This window comes from Dendropsophus ebraccatus, chromosome 3 (genome assembly GCF_027789765.1).
Source record: "Dendropsophus ebraccatus isolate aDenEbr1 chromosome 3, aDenEbr1.pat, whole genome shotgun sequence".
In the NCBI taxonomy this organism is placed as follows: Eukaryota; Metazoa; Chordata; class Amphibia; order Anura; family Hylidae; genus Dendropsophus; species Dendropsophus ebraccatus.
In genome coordinates this window covers 139,534,746-139,548,948 of record NC_091456.1, presented here as the reverse complement: position 1 = coordinate 139,548,948, position 14,203 = coordinate 139,534,746, and the positions used below count along the sequence as shown (strand labels likewise).

General features: G+C 41.0%; 1 protein-coding gene across 2 annotated transcripts in view; it reads left to right on the top strand.

The window, feature by feature from the left end:
• Nucleotides 1-9,935, top strand: part of SV2C (synaptic vesicle glycoprotein 2C) — a 141,120-nt gene extending 131,185 nt beyond the window's left edge. For both annotated transcript variants that reach the window (XM_069962771.1, XM_069962772.1), the window contains exons 12-13: nucleotides 3,719-3,878; nucleotides 5,417-9,935. In XM_069962771.1, the coding sequence (XP_069818872.1) occupies nucleotides 3,719-3,878; nucleotides 5,417-5,600 (344 nt within the window). In that variant the 3' untranslated portion in view covers nucleotides 5,601-9,935. The remainder of the gene's footprint in view (nucleotides 1-3,718; nucleotides 3,879-5,416) is intronic.
• Nucleotides 9,936-14,203: the final 4,268 nt, after the last annotated feature.

The following is a 14,203-nucleotide window of genomic DNA, read 5'->3' as shown; positions in this document are numbered from 1 at the left end:
ATACACAGGTTTCTGGAATGCATTACTTCAGATAGTCAGAAACATTTCTAATAAACAAAGCCTTAAAGGGGTACTTCAGAGAAATTTATTTTTTTCAAATCAACTGGTGTCAGAAATACACTGGTACGATGCAAACGCTCGGACATGTGAGAATGTTAAATGTATGAATTAAAGGGGTACTCCGGCGAAAATATATTTCTTTCCGAAAGTTATAAAGATTTGTAATTTACTTCAATTTAAAAATCTCCAGTCTTCCAGAACTTATCAGCTGCTGTATGCCCTGCAGAAAGTGGTGTATTCTTTCCAGTCTGACACAGTGCTCTCGGCTGCCACCTCTGTCCGTGACAGGAACTGTTCAGAGCAGTAGCAAATCCACATAGGGAACTGTCCAGAGCAGGAGAGGTTTTCTGACATGGACAGATGTGGCAGCAGAGAGCACTGTGTTAGACTGGAAAGAATACACCACTTACTGCAGGACATACAGCAGCTAATAAGTATGGGAAGACTTTAGATTTTTAAATAGAGGTAAATTACAAATCTATATAACTTTCTGACACCAGTTGATAAAAAAGAAATCGCCAGAGTGCCCCTTTAAGTTGAACTGCATTACTGCTATATTTGCAGAGGTCAGGGCCCCTTCTTTGGATGGTTGTTCAACAGATAAATTGGTGGTCTATAGAGATAAGCGAACCGGGTTCGAGTCCATCCGAACCCGAACATTCGGCATTTGATTAGCGGGGGCTGCTGAACTTGGATAAAGCTCTAAGGTTGTCTGGAAAACATGGATACAGCCAATGACTATATCCATGTTTTCCACATAGCCTTAGGGCTTTATCCAAGTTCAGCAGCCACCGCTAATCAAATGCCAAACGATCGGGTTCGGATGGACTCGAACCCGAACCCGGTTCGCTCATCTCTAGTGGTCTATTTTGACACTTCAACATGTATAATTTCTAGGTCTGACACATGCAGAATACTATACATGAACTTGGATGAAACTAATAAAAGGCATTTATTGCTGAATACAAGGACAACACATTTTGAGAATAAACCTCTACGTAATGTCCTATCAGCTATTGTTACTGGGGGTAACTATACTGCCTGAGCTGTTTTTACCAGCCTTTAGTACTATTCTTTACAGCAAAGCCCCATTGGCCATATAAACATTAAACATCTCCAGACCCTATTCTTTGTATGGGACATGTTTGGAAGTATGCTCTGCGATCTTTGAGGTCATTCGACAGGCTGAGCTCCTATAGTTTTCTCTAATCTACTGTTGTCACCATTTACTGCAATGCTGTACAGATCACTGTGCAGAAGTCTCCTACTTATCATCACAGGCAGAGTCCCAACTTAGGGCCCTTGCACACTATGGAAATCGCACGGATAACTTGCTGCAGATTCTGTCACTCCCGCTTTAAGTTTCAGCTATCTCATAGGCTCCATTCTATGATCAGGTGGACTCCATTGTCCACCCAAAGAATTGACATGTCAATTCTTTGGCCGGACAGTGGAATCTGCCTGAACCAAGAATAAAGCCTATGGGATGGCCAGATGTTCTAGTTATCCGCGTGATTTCTGTTGTGTGCAAGGGCCCTCAGAGAATGAAAACTGCAAGATTTCAAGATGATTGTCTAACATAAATAGTAAAATGGCAAATTATATTTAAAAAAGAAATACTTTTTTAACCCCTTAACGACAAAGGGCGTATAGGTATGCCCTATTGCCGGTAAGGGCGTTCAGAGCGGGGCCGCACGGCGACCCCACTCTGAACCGCGGCGGTCCCGGGTGCCACTTGTAGCCCGGGACCGTAAGTATTAGCGGGCACGGTCCAATCGCCGTGCCCGCTAATACAGTAATCAGATGCAGCTGTCAAACATGACAGCTGCATCCGATTACCGGATCCAGCGTCTCCCTGGTGTCTAGTGGCGGAGATCGCTCCTCCGGGATGTTATCCCGGAGGAGCGATCTCCGTTTCTGAAGCCGGCCGGGGACCGTTCCAAGATGGCGCCGTCCCCGGCTCGGCACTCGTTTACTTCCGGCTGCAGCAGCCGAAAGCAAACGAGTGCCGATCTCATGGATCTCTGCAGCATATCTACGCTGCAGAGATCTCAATGAGAGATCAAAGTGTATATACTAGAAGTCCCCCAGGGGGGCTTCTAGTATATGTGTAAAAAAAATATATATAGTGTTGTTGTCAATAAAAGAATCCAAAAACAACCCTAAATGTGCCTTAAAGGAATGTGCTCTGATGGAAATATGACAACTATATACAGAAGGGCCATAAGCCCAAAACTCATCAGAGCAAATTCCCACTAGCAAAACGTAACCTTTATTGGCTCATATTAAAAATAAATCTTAGTGTGATTTAAAATATACGCACTCCTCATGCCCAAGTATATATGATCACAACAGGGGATACTACCCCAATGGTGGTGTAGCTGCAGACTACCTACCACTAACTATCAAATAGTATTTGTCTTTGTAACTAAATGGACAAAGGAGGTGCTATTTAAAATACACAGCGCATAGCCCCTCAACTAGTTTCACCCGCTCTCGGGCGTCATCAGGAGGTGGGCTTATGACCTCCCACCTCCTGATGACGCCCGAGAGCGGGTGAAACTAGTTGAGGGGCTATGCGCTGTGTATTTTAAATAGCACCTCCTTTGTCCATTTAGTTACAAAGACAAATACTATTTGATAGTTAGTGGTAGGTAGTCTGCAGCTACACCACCATTGGGGTAGTATCCCCTGTTGTGATCATATATACTTGGGCATGAGGAGTGCGTATATTTTAAATCACACTAAGATTTATTTTTAATATGAGCCAATAAAGGTTACGTTTTACTAGTGGGAATTTGCACTGATGAGTTTTGGGCTTATGGCCCTTCTGTATATAGTTGTCAATAAAAAGCCCCCTCCCCTAATAAAAGTCTGAATCACCCCCCTTTTCCCAGGTTATAAATAAAAGTAAACAAATAAATAAATAAACAAACATGTTTTCTATCGCCGCGTGCGTAATCGCCCGAACTATTAATTAATCACATTCCTGATCTCGTACGGTGAACGGCGTAAGCGCCCAAAAAATCCCAAAGTGCAAAATTGCGCATTTTTGGTCGCATCAAATCCAGAAAAATTGTAATAAAAAGCGATACAGCCCCATAGACCAAAGGATAAAAGCGCTATAAGCCTGGGAATGGAGCGGTTTTAAGTGACGTATATTTGTTGACAATGGTTTGAATTTTTTACAGGCCATCAGATACAACAAAAGTTATACATGTTACATATCGTTTTAATCATAACGACTTGAGGAACCTGCATAACAAGTCAATTTTACCCCAGGGCGAATGGCGTAAAAACACATTTCCCCCAAATAAATAAAATGCGTCAATTTCACCACACTTTGAATTTTTTTCTGGTTTCGCAGTGTACTTTATGCAAAAATTCAGCCTGTCATTGCAAAGTACAATTAGTGACGCAAAAAATAAGGGCTCATGTGGGTTTCTAGGTGGAAAAATGCAAGTGCTATGGCCTTTGATGCACAAGGAGGAAAACACGAAAACGCAAAAATCGAAATTGGCTCTGTCCTTAAGGGGTTAAAGACGTAACTTAATTTAGCCAATCTATTAGAAAATTACATTGTTATGGGACAAAAGGAAAACTAAAACTAAATGTAGATACTAAATGACCAGTATATTTCTGTTGTATTTCCATTCAGGAGGCTCTATGGTGCTCTCTGGTATTAGCTGTTTCTTCCTCTGGTTCGGTACCAGTGAGTCCATGATGGTGGGAATGTTGTGCGTTTACAATGGTCTTACCATTTCTGCTTGGAATTCTCTGGATGTAGTGACTGTGGAGCTGTACCCAACAGACAAAAGGTAAAGATACAAGCATGACAAGCTCCCAGCTACAGGCTGCACTATAATAATCAATGCAAAGTCCTCGGCATTGTTGATGTGTAGCTTACTTTGGTTGAATTCCTTTTGTACATATGGAGGAACCAGATTGACAGCCCTTTAGATTGTGTTTTAATTTTCTCCTTTATTAAATTTGGAGAAGCAGCTGGTGTTTGGTTATGAGTGATTGATTTCTTCAATCCTGATAGATTATTTAATTATCGGGTAACGTAATTGGCATCATTTACATATAGTCTTTCAAAGCAACACACAACAGGCCAGCCAAAAATATACCTGACAATCTATCAAGGTAATTGGCTCCAACTGTCTTTTGTCTGACAGATTCTTTATACTTGAGATTAGGGGAAGTCTTATATGTTCGAATTAGTCAAAAGAAGAGTTAGGAAATAGAAGAAAGACGGTACAAAAGAGAGCTGAAAGAGTGACTGAAATGTTGGCTTACGGGTTAACATAATCACAAGGATAATGTGTTGATACAGTATAGTCAGCTGTGTGCTATTGAGGTAGTCTAAGCAGCCCCTGGCCAAGAGAACTGGGAGGCCAGGGAGAACTGACCCAAAAATTAGGCCTCCTATTGGTTCTACAAAGGATAAAAAGTTGGTGGGATGTGAGGTTGGAGCAAACAAGTACCTGCATGGTGCTATAGCTATAGGAGTGAAGGGTCACAATTCTATTTAGGCCTTGGTGCAAAAAAAAAAAAAAACTATTGGGGCACAGAATTTAATTTTGGTCTGAAACACCAGTGCAGTGGGCACCCGGGCATGTGCAGATAGTCATCCATAGGCCAGATGGCACTTTTATAGTATTTGTAGTTACTAGAATTACTATCATGGCAGCAGGATCGGGATCTCAGGCTCTCAGGCACTTTCCTGATTGCTAAGTACTGAATAAGGAAGGGATATATGCCAAGCCAAAAACCTCTCCAAAAGGAAAAAAGATTAACTATTTGCAGACAGCTGTTTCAGGGTTATTGCCCCTAAAACCCATGACAATAGGCCTCTCTCTAGCCAGTCAATGCCCTACTCTAAAGTGACAAGGGGCAATAAACCTGAAAGTTGTCTGCAGAAGGGAAGTCTTTACTTTTGGAGAGATTTTTGGCTTGGTAGAGATCACTAGTTAATGTTCTAAGACTCATAGATGGATTGAAACACTGACTTGAAGAAACACCACATTCCCAAGGGGGTGTAAGAGCTATTCTGCATATCGTTTCTTCCCGGAATTCCCAGTGGCGGAGAAAAAATAAATAGATATAAGATTAAATTGTTTCAGTAATAGAGGGAAGACCAGTACTGTCTGAGGTTGCATGGGGGCCAGTAGTGAATTATGGAAGATAATGTATAATGGAGCAGATATGGATGGGGCTTTATTAGAGGACTAGGAGAGAGAGGACTAGGATCAGAACCCAATAAATGTGATATTATGTAATGGGGGCTCCTTTCTTATATGTACATATCAATATCTGCAATCTGTCTGATCTTATAATATGTATTTCTTTCCAGGTCCACAGGTTTTGGCTTTTTGAATGCACTGTGTAAGGCAGCAGCCGTGCTCGGAAACTTAATATTCGGTTCACTTGTGGGAATCACTAAAGCCATACCTATACTTCTGGCCTCAGCCGTGCTTGTATGTGGAGGTCTGGTAGGACTTCGACTGCCGGACACAAGAAACCAGGTGTTGATGTAAATGGGAACAAAAGCCATTGCGGATACAATTTTTTTCTGTATTCCCTAAAAAATAAAAAGGAATAAAATACTCAACATTTCATCAAGAAGCCCAAACACATCATATTAACAAAATGTACTGTAGATGTCCTTGCTGTGCTGTGTGTGTAGAACTAGAGCTGTCCAAATTAATTTCATTTCCTTAGCTTTTTCCATAGGGTTTAAATTGTATGATGCCTTTTTTTCTTTTCTTTTACTACTTGTTTGTTTTTAATGGTCAATTCACCATTGGGCCAGTTAAATGCACTCAGAAACCAGGCACTTATACTGAGCAAGTTATAAGACCACAGGAATAATGCCAAAGATAAGTCCAAAAACATGGTTCTAACAGTTGTGTCTCATCAATATAAATGTCTATACCTGTATGTTTCTCTGGTTGTTCAGCATTAATAGCTTCATAGTATCACACTTTTACAAAAATATTATTTCAATGAATATACAGAAAAGTGATACTATACTGTATATTCTATGAGGCTCCACGGGCTCTTCTTTTGCATATTCATGTTTCCCAGGGAGCAATGCACCTAGGATTTCACTGCATTGAGCGCTTTAACTGGCAGCCGGCAGTGTTATCGTTTGACTGGTCGCCCTGAGATCAGCAATCTGTTTCTCTTATGACTATAAATTCTAATCTATGCCCGTTCTGAAGCAAAAGATAAAAAGCAATGTGCTCTACAAATGGATGTTCAATATGTTTAATAAGTAATCATCCCACCAAGACCTTTATATTGCTATAGCCAAGAACCCAGAGGAGCAGCAACAGCAGTACACATGCTCGTCCCTATTTAATTTACTTTCTAATTTACTTCCAAACATTGCAGAGCGTTAAACTTGCAGTAACCCAGCTTGGCCACTACACAATGTATGGCGCTGTTGCTTCAGGCTCCATTGACTGTGTTTTGCTGACGCCACTGCAAAGAGCCTCAAATACAGTGGTTTGCATATTTTTTTTTTGTTTAAGCCTTTCTGCAATGTCTTTGATTTCTAAGCAAGAGTTTTCTTTTTAATAAATTGTTTTTATATTTAAAATGATAAAATAAAAGAAGCTGTTTACATTGGGGATAAGAAAACCTCCCTCTATAGCTAATATGTTTCAGATTCAGAGCTCTAAATCCTCTGCTTTCCTTCGGCTTCATGATAACATTCTGGCCGCCTGCAGCCTTCACTGGGGGAGTTGACTTTGATGGGAGTTGCATAAATACATACATAGTGAGTTTCCTTTGCACACAGTTGGATTTTTATCATGTAATCTATGGCTATGTGAAGAAAAGTTGGAGATTTAGAGCTCTGTATAAAAAATGGAGCTGGAACTCATTCAAAGCTATCTTACAAAATATGTCAGCAAAGACAATGAAAAAGATATATTTATGGGACCATAGTGCAATATATTTAGTTTGCTCTGTAAAAAGTCAGTGGAATATAGTTTTTTTTCTCCATCTAAAATAGATATAGTCCAAATAACAGAGGCGAGAAGGATGATGAAAGTTTTGACATCTTGGCAATCAATGGCAAAAGTGTATTCATCTGCAGATGCTATGCCTGTTCCTGCTTCTAAATATACTACATATTACTTAATTAGGTTTCTTATCTTACATGACGTATACATAAGACAGGCCATAAATGTCTGATGGGTGGGTGATGGTCTCACCTCCAGAACCTTCATTTAGTGCCATATTACACGGCCCGATCACTTATGTGAGTGCTGATCTGCTACTGAGCCTATTACACAACTCGATAATTGTGTAGCAAGGGCTGTATATGTATATATTGTTAGCGATGTCCGTGCAGCCGTTGCCCCTAGTGTAAAATAATAAACCTTATACATACCTCTCCATGCTCCCTGGTGTTCTCCGGTCTTCTACCCTCTGCCTGCAGCCGCCACTAGAATTTCTGAGCCGTTATCTGAAGTGACAGGCTGCTCAACCAATCACTGGCTGAGACAGGACAGTGCCACTGCCAGTGTGTGCAGAGGACAAAAGCGAGAAGGACACCAGGGAGCATGGACAGGTATGTATAAGGTTTTTTTTACACAGTCATCAGCCACCAACCACGCATTACTAGTACACATATCGATGCGTGCCCAATGGCCAATGATTTTTGGGCTGGAATAAATGACAACGAACAGCCGATGATCATTTCATCAGCTGATCATTGTCTTTATTACATTAAGCGATAATCTGCTGAATCAGCCTGATTTGGCAGATTATTGCTCCCTTTCTTGGGGAATAGTGGTTCCCATATTCCAAGCTCTACATACCCCAGGGCTTCATTCTGCAAACCAATGTGGCCAGTAGCCAGATACAGATGGACATTCCCCAATGACTCCCTGACTAGATGTGGCTAGATTCAGCTCCAAAAAGATTGTGAGTCCCAGACATTTGGGCAATGTGATGGGAAGACAGATGGGGAACTTCTTTAATAATTAATAGGTTTTTCCAGGATTACAAAATATTCACCCCTATTGTGTTCTTGCTGGCTGCTATCCATGGGCTGTAGCCACTGTAAACATTGACCACATCATGGCGTGCGGTCTAAAGGATGGAACATCATGCGGCAGCTAGTTTACAGTAAAGACATGGCCCATGGAGCATTGGAAATGCTCCCTTAGATTTATCATTCTTATATGTTTTCTTTTACTTTTGTTATGTTTCTGTATCCATTTTTTCTAATCCCAGAAAACCTCTTTAAAAACCCAGATATCAACAACCAGATAACAAGAATGAATAAAGTGAAGTCAGCCCACCCAAAATATGTTCTCAGCATGTGCAATAGCTCTATGTAGATAAATGAGGGTCCACAGATAACTTCATAGACTGCACATCTCCAAAGCACTGTTAAAAATCCAGCATCACCTGAAATAAAAAGTTTATTTTATTTAAACTTTTAAAATGTGATCTGCGTTAGAAAGCCGCCTACACGCTTTAGGCTCAAAATGAATAAATATCTTTCTAACAGGGAATTAGATTTTAAAGCGTACCTGTCATTAAAAAAAAACAAGATGTATCAAAAGTTTTTTTTATCAGTCAGATTATGAGTGTTCAGACCATGATCGATCAGTAGAATGAATGGAGAGATGACCGTGCTGCCCCACGCTTCTCGCCCTGATCTGTGTCTGAGACCTGGACGGCCCCATAGACTTACGTTGAAAGTCCATCTTGGTCACATGACACAGATTCGGGAGTGAATGAGCTGCATGCAGACTTCTCCAGACTAGTTCTGATCAGTTGCAGTGTGAACACTCAGACCCTGACCAACCAAACGTTTCATGTCTCTTTGATATATCAAAAGTTTTTGAAAAAATTCAAATGAAAAAATAAATTCATGTTTTTATTTAAGGTAATGATTTTTTATTATTATGTTACAGAAGTATTACCAACGAGAGGTTCACTTTGTCAATTTTGCACAGGCCATTGTACATGTTACTTGTACCATGTATGTCAATTCCTGTGTCCTGTAATTTGTTCAGGGTAACCCGACCATTCGCAAGCACTGTCATTTCTGTTCCTTTGTACAGTATCAACGAAGATATTTTTGTAATCTCATACCGATATTACTCTGAGCCATAGAACTACTAAGCCTAGTATTTCTAACACAGACAGAGGACTTGTAGGTTTGCCTTTCCTCTAAGATTCACTTCTGCAAGGTTCATACTGATATTTCCTATTCCAGCTCTGCATCCGAGTAAGCAAGCTTCACTGAGCGCCATGTTCCCCAGTGTATGTTCTAGCATGATGTGTGGATTTATAAATGTTCATTTTTTATCTCATCTCATCTGCCGGAGTGGACTCATATAAATTACTGGGAGCAATGTATGTCCCTGCTAGAGTCATATTACCGATCAGTGCCAAGATGGAGGTTTACTCAAAATCCATCACTGGACTAAACCATTGTGCAAAACATTCTGCTCCAAGAAGTGAAGATCCATGAAGCAGCTGGAACGTTCCATTATGAGAATATTAGTTTAGGGTCACCAAGCCCTTCAAGTGCAAGGAATACTCCTGGCCTAATGTTTAGGTCAGTTGCCTACTTGTGGTCAGCCAGACCTGCCTGCTTGTTGTGTAAGTGTTACAGTAGTGACCCCATTGTCCTGTATGCTACTGCTATATGTGTCCAGTTGCCAAACAATCCTGACCTTTTTACAGATGTTTCATGAGCCAATGCTGTGTGTACAATTGTGAAGGGGCATGCTCTATGTCACATGACCGTCTGTACATGAAACTATCCCGTGTGTATAAGTTTACCCGAAAAACATTCATTCTACTTGTAATTAAACACAAAGATATTTAATGAAGAGCAAACTGAGAAAAGAGTATTTTTCCTTCTGCTATATACAAATAAAGATTGATACTATAATGACTATTGTGACACAGCCTATTATTTAAACAAGGTTTAGCTGTAGGCAAAGTAGAGATTGTGGTTTCACCTAAGCGTCGGAGCTTGAAAAAGCTCAAAAGGCCTCTCTGCTTCATTATAAGAGACCAATGCTACAAATATGGTGGAATAGTTGGGGGTCCTGTTAAAGATCTTACATTGAAGCAAAGGTTCTCAAAGTTATACAATTAAATAATATATTAAATATACTACAAGGGTTGTTATTTATTTTTTTTTCTCTCCATTTAATAGCTAATATGATTCTTAACATATATGTAATTCACCTCATTAACCGAAAATGACTATTTAACCTACAAAAAAAAAAAAAAGCTTTAAAGTCTTGGCCACTTCAATGCAATCTGCTGTCCACTGCAAAAATCTGTCTCTAGTAACTTCTAGACCAGAACAAATTACAGGAAGTGGGGGTGGGGTTTAGCATGTGCTTTGGCAGGAGAAGGAGACATCCTGGGCTGTGTAGCTGCCTACTGAAGACGACCTATGCTGTTCTTCAAGGGTAAATACATTTTTTCCTCTCATCTCTCACCACCAATGAAGTGCTGGGCAGCTGTCCCTTGTGTGCATACCAGTGTACCTCCTGGTAGATATCCACAGTGCGCCATATATAATAGTGTTCTGTGTAAATCACCCCCTGTTCAGCCCAGCGCACTTTCTCCTGCACTCATGGCAAAGCAAGGTATAACAACTCCGCTCTGGTCAGGACAGCCACGTGCACTCTGCATACAGCATGTACTAGGGCCCAGGAAATAATAGGCTCTGCCTTTTTGTCACCATTTACAGCCCAAATAAAGGTGTTTTTTGATTTTAAAAAAAGACAGTATAAAAATTAGAGATGAGCGAACTTTTCAAAAGTTCGGTCCGACCGAACTTTTGGATTTTTTCGGAAGGTTAAGTCTCTCAGGATAAGACGGATGTGATATACACACTTTCAATCAGAAGGGTCCAAGTGTAGAAATTGGGTATATAGTACTTTTTTTTAAGATACAATGCTATACACCTAAATCAGGTATTTTTGTCTCTCAGGATAAGACAGATGTGATATACACACTATCAGAAGTATAGGACTTGTATATCTGTACAGCACGTTTTTGTTCCATGCACCCTTTGCTGTCCTATGCCTAATCTATCTTTCGCCCTCTCTATATTTCTCTTTTAATCACTAGATGTTTCTCCTCTCAGCTTTTCTAATCTTTCCTTTCCTTTCCCACAATATCTTCTCAGTAGTCTGTAGTACACAACAGCAGCTTGCTTCCACTCTCTCTCCCTCTACACACTGCTCCTTTTAAAGCAATACCGACGTCACACAGGGGGTGGGCTAGTACAAGATCCCTGTTGATTGGATGTGTTCCGGGCAACACTTCCTGCTTTCTAGAATGGGGGTGCCATTTTACAAAACAAGGAAAAAAAAAATCAGAGGGGATTTCCAAAAATCCAAAACCGATCGGACTCATCAGACTCAGATTTTTGGGAAAATCCGAACCGGACTCATACCGGGCGAACCGGTTCGCTCATCTCTAATAAAAACACTAAAAAACAACTCCACAAGGACTATACTCTATTCAATATAATGTATTTGTGTGGGGTCCATTGAGTTCAGAGGACCTAACATTGTCTACTAGTTCCTGAACAAAGTTGGAGCTGTATCCAGAGTCAGAGAAAGAGTCTTCTTCCAGAAGCCTACACTTTCAGAAGCCCTCCCTTCCTGGGACGGCTCAAGCAGTTCCTGTGTAGCTGTGTTGCAGTCTTCCAGTGTGTTTCAGTCAGAGCTATGCAGTGATAACTACCTGAGGTGCGGTCAAGGTTTCACCAGTCCATGCTGCAAGGTCCGCTCAAGTCTTTGTCAGGGGTTAGAGAGGTAGCAATTTGTCAAGGGGCTCCTGGCTTTGCTGTTCCTCTTTCCGGTCCCTGGCCAAGGATAATGCTGACTGGCTGTCATGTCAGTGATTGTGCTCCCGTATATGATGTTTTATGACAGCTTTGGCATTGCCTGCATTGCCTGGAATTAATTTAAAATTGCCTATGTGAACTGTTTTCTCTTCTTTCTCAAATTTTAGTCAAGCTAAAACTGCGTAGGGACTCACCAGTAGTCTTATTTTCACTGCACTTTGCATCCTTATGTAGTTATCACCTTGACAAGGCACCTGACCAAAGACTGGTGCCACTGATGTCCACTGCCAACACACTGCATGACGGGGATAACACCTAGCTAGCCTGCACTACACCAACCTTCTGCAGACCCCCAGCTCACTCCAGCACTCTACATTTTGAATTAGACAGAATGTAGTATATCATATTTGGTCTGTTTAAATCATTTGACTCTACACATGTACTCCACAGTACATGTCAGCAAACCATTCTGCCGGTATGTTGACATACCCTGAGCATAGGCTACCCACTTAGCTTAGTCTGTCCACCAGCTCATTGCCTTCTTTCTGGCTACCCATCTCTCTCATCCCATGTCCCAACCTCTGCCTCCAGCCCATTTGCTTATCTCATAGTACTTGTAATTGTACCTCGCTGCTGAGCTCCACTTAGGCTAAGTAATTTTGCATTCAGCCCCTCTCAGCACTCAAACAACAGACCCCTTTGGTACTACATATGGTTGTTCTCTTATTTAAATATCTTTACTGTGACCTTCTTTCACCTTTTGTCACAACACAATACTGATCATGTAAACCCAGAATAAGAACAGTTTCACAAATGTAACACGGACGCATTTCTGCAAGTCCTGGCCCAACCATGGGTCTAATCACCTTAGATTAGCAGGTGTGTGGATTTCTACCACCCCCTTCAGGTGAATGGAACAGGCACAGATTTTCTTAAACAAATCTACTGCATGTGAATAAATTGTGGCAGTTTGCAGAATATTCTGCACCTGTTCTAGTCTATAACTGTCCTATTCATCTGAATGGAATTCTCCCACCTGGAGTACCCATTGCTTACTTGTAGAGTTTTGGTTGCAGAAGCTGCACATAGATTTTGCAACAAATTACAGCACCACATTAAGGATAAGCCCCAGGATAGGGCATAACTAACACAATCTCAAAAACAGGGACCCGAATCTCCGTTTAGAAAGAAGTGGTGGGTCACGCATGCAAACAGCCACTGAATTCATTTTCTATGGAAGCTGCCAAAGATAGTCAAGTGCAAAGATAGGCTAATTCTGGTGACCCCCATAGAGAGTAAATGGAGTGGTGGTCATGTGTAGTACCACAACTCCATTTTAAGGGGAGAGCTAGGGCCCTATTCTTGAGATTGTAGGGGTCCCAGTGGCCAAACCCTTTGCAATAATCTAAGATAGGGAATGCATTGATTTTGTGGGGAAACCCCTTTACTGTCATTCGCTTAAATAACATTCATATCATTAGAAAATAAAGCTTCACCTAGTGATCTGTGTTGTACTTCTGCCTGTCCACTAGATGGCACCTTGGTCCCTTGCATTGAGATGGTCATAGCTAAGTAGTTCTGTAAACTGTACATATTGTATCTGTTGCTGTAGTTTACCGACCCAAACTGTTACTTTTATACTATACTTCATTCATTATAGCAATTATTCATATAGGAATCCTCGGAAGACAAGCAGAGACTGAGGTGGCCATTTATCCTACAAAGTAAAGTAGAAGCAGCACAGATGTTTATTTGTGCTCTATGAAGTCAGTGCACATCGTATTTTAGAACTTTGAAAAATTTCAGAGCCGATGGAAAAACTAGGAAATCCAATGTTAACTATTACTGGGCTTATATTTCAATGTAATGTAACTTTTATCTACGTCTGAAACACATTTTATGGAAGATTTATCTATATCACAGCACTATGTTGGCGCATATCACATCATCACATGCATAAATGAGCTGTCAGATAACATGATAAATCTTACCATCATACCATGTATGGGACCCTCCCGACTGTCCACCGAAGGTGACACCAGTGGACATAGGGATTGGACATGATGGGAAATCACAACCCGACTCCATTGTTTTAAGAGAGAGAAGTCGATAACTCTCACCTTCCCATAGAGAACACAGGGCTGTTCCGTCTTCACTTATCAAAGGTGTATGGCCAGCTTAACATAGCCGACATTAGGAGCCAACTTACAGAAGAAGGTTTTAACATCAGAGGGGGCTGAGGATGGAGACCTATATGCTGACATAAAAGTGAGCATTGTGACTTTCTGG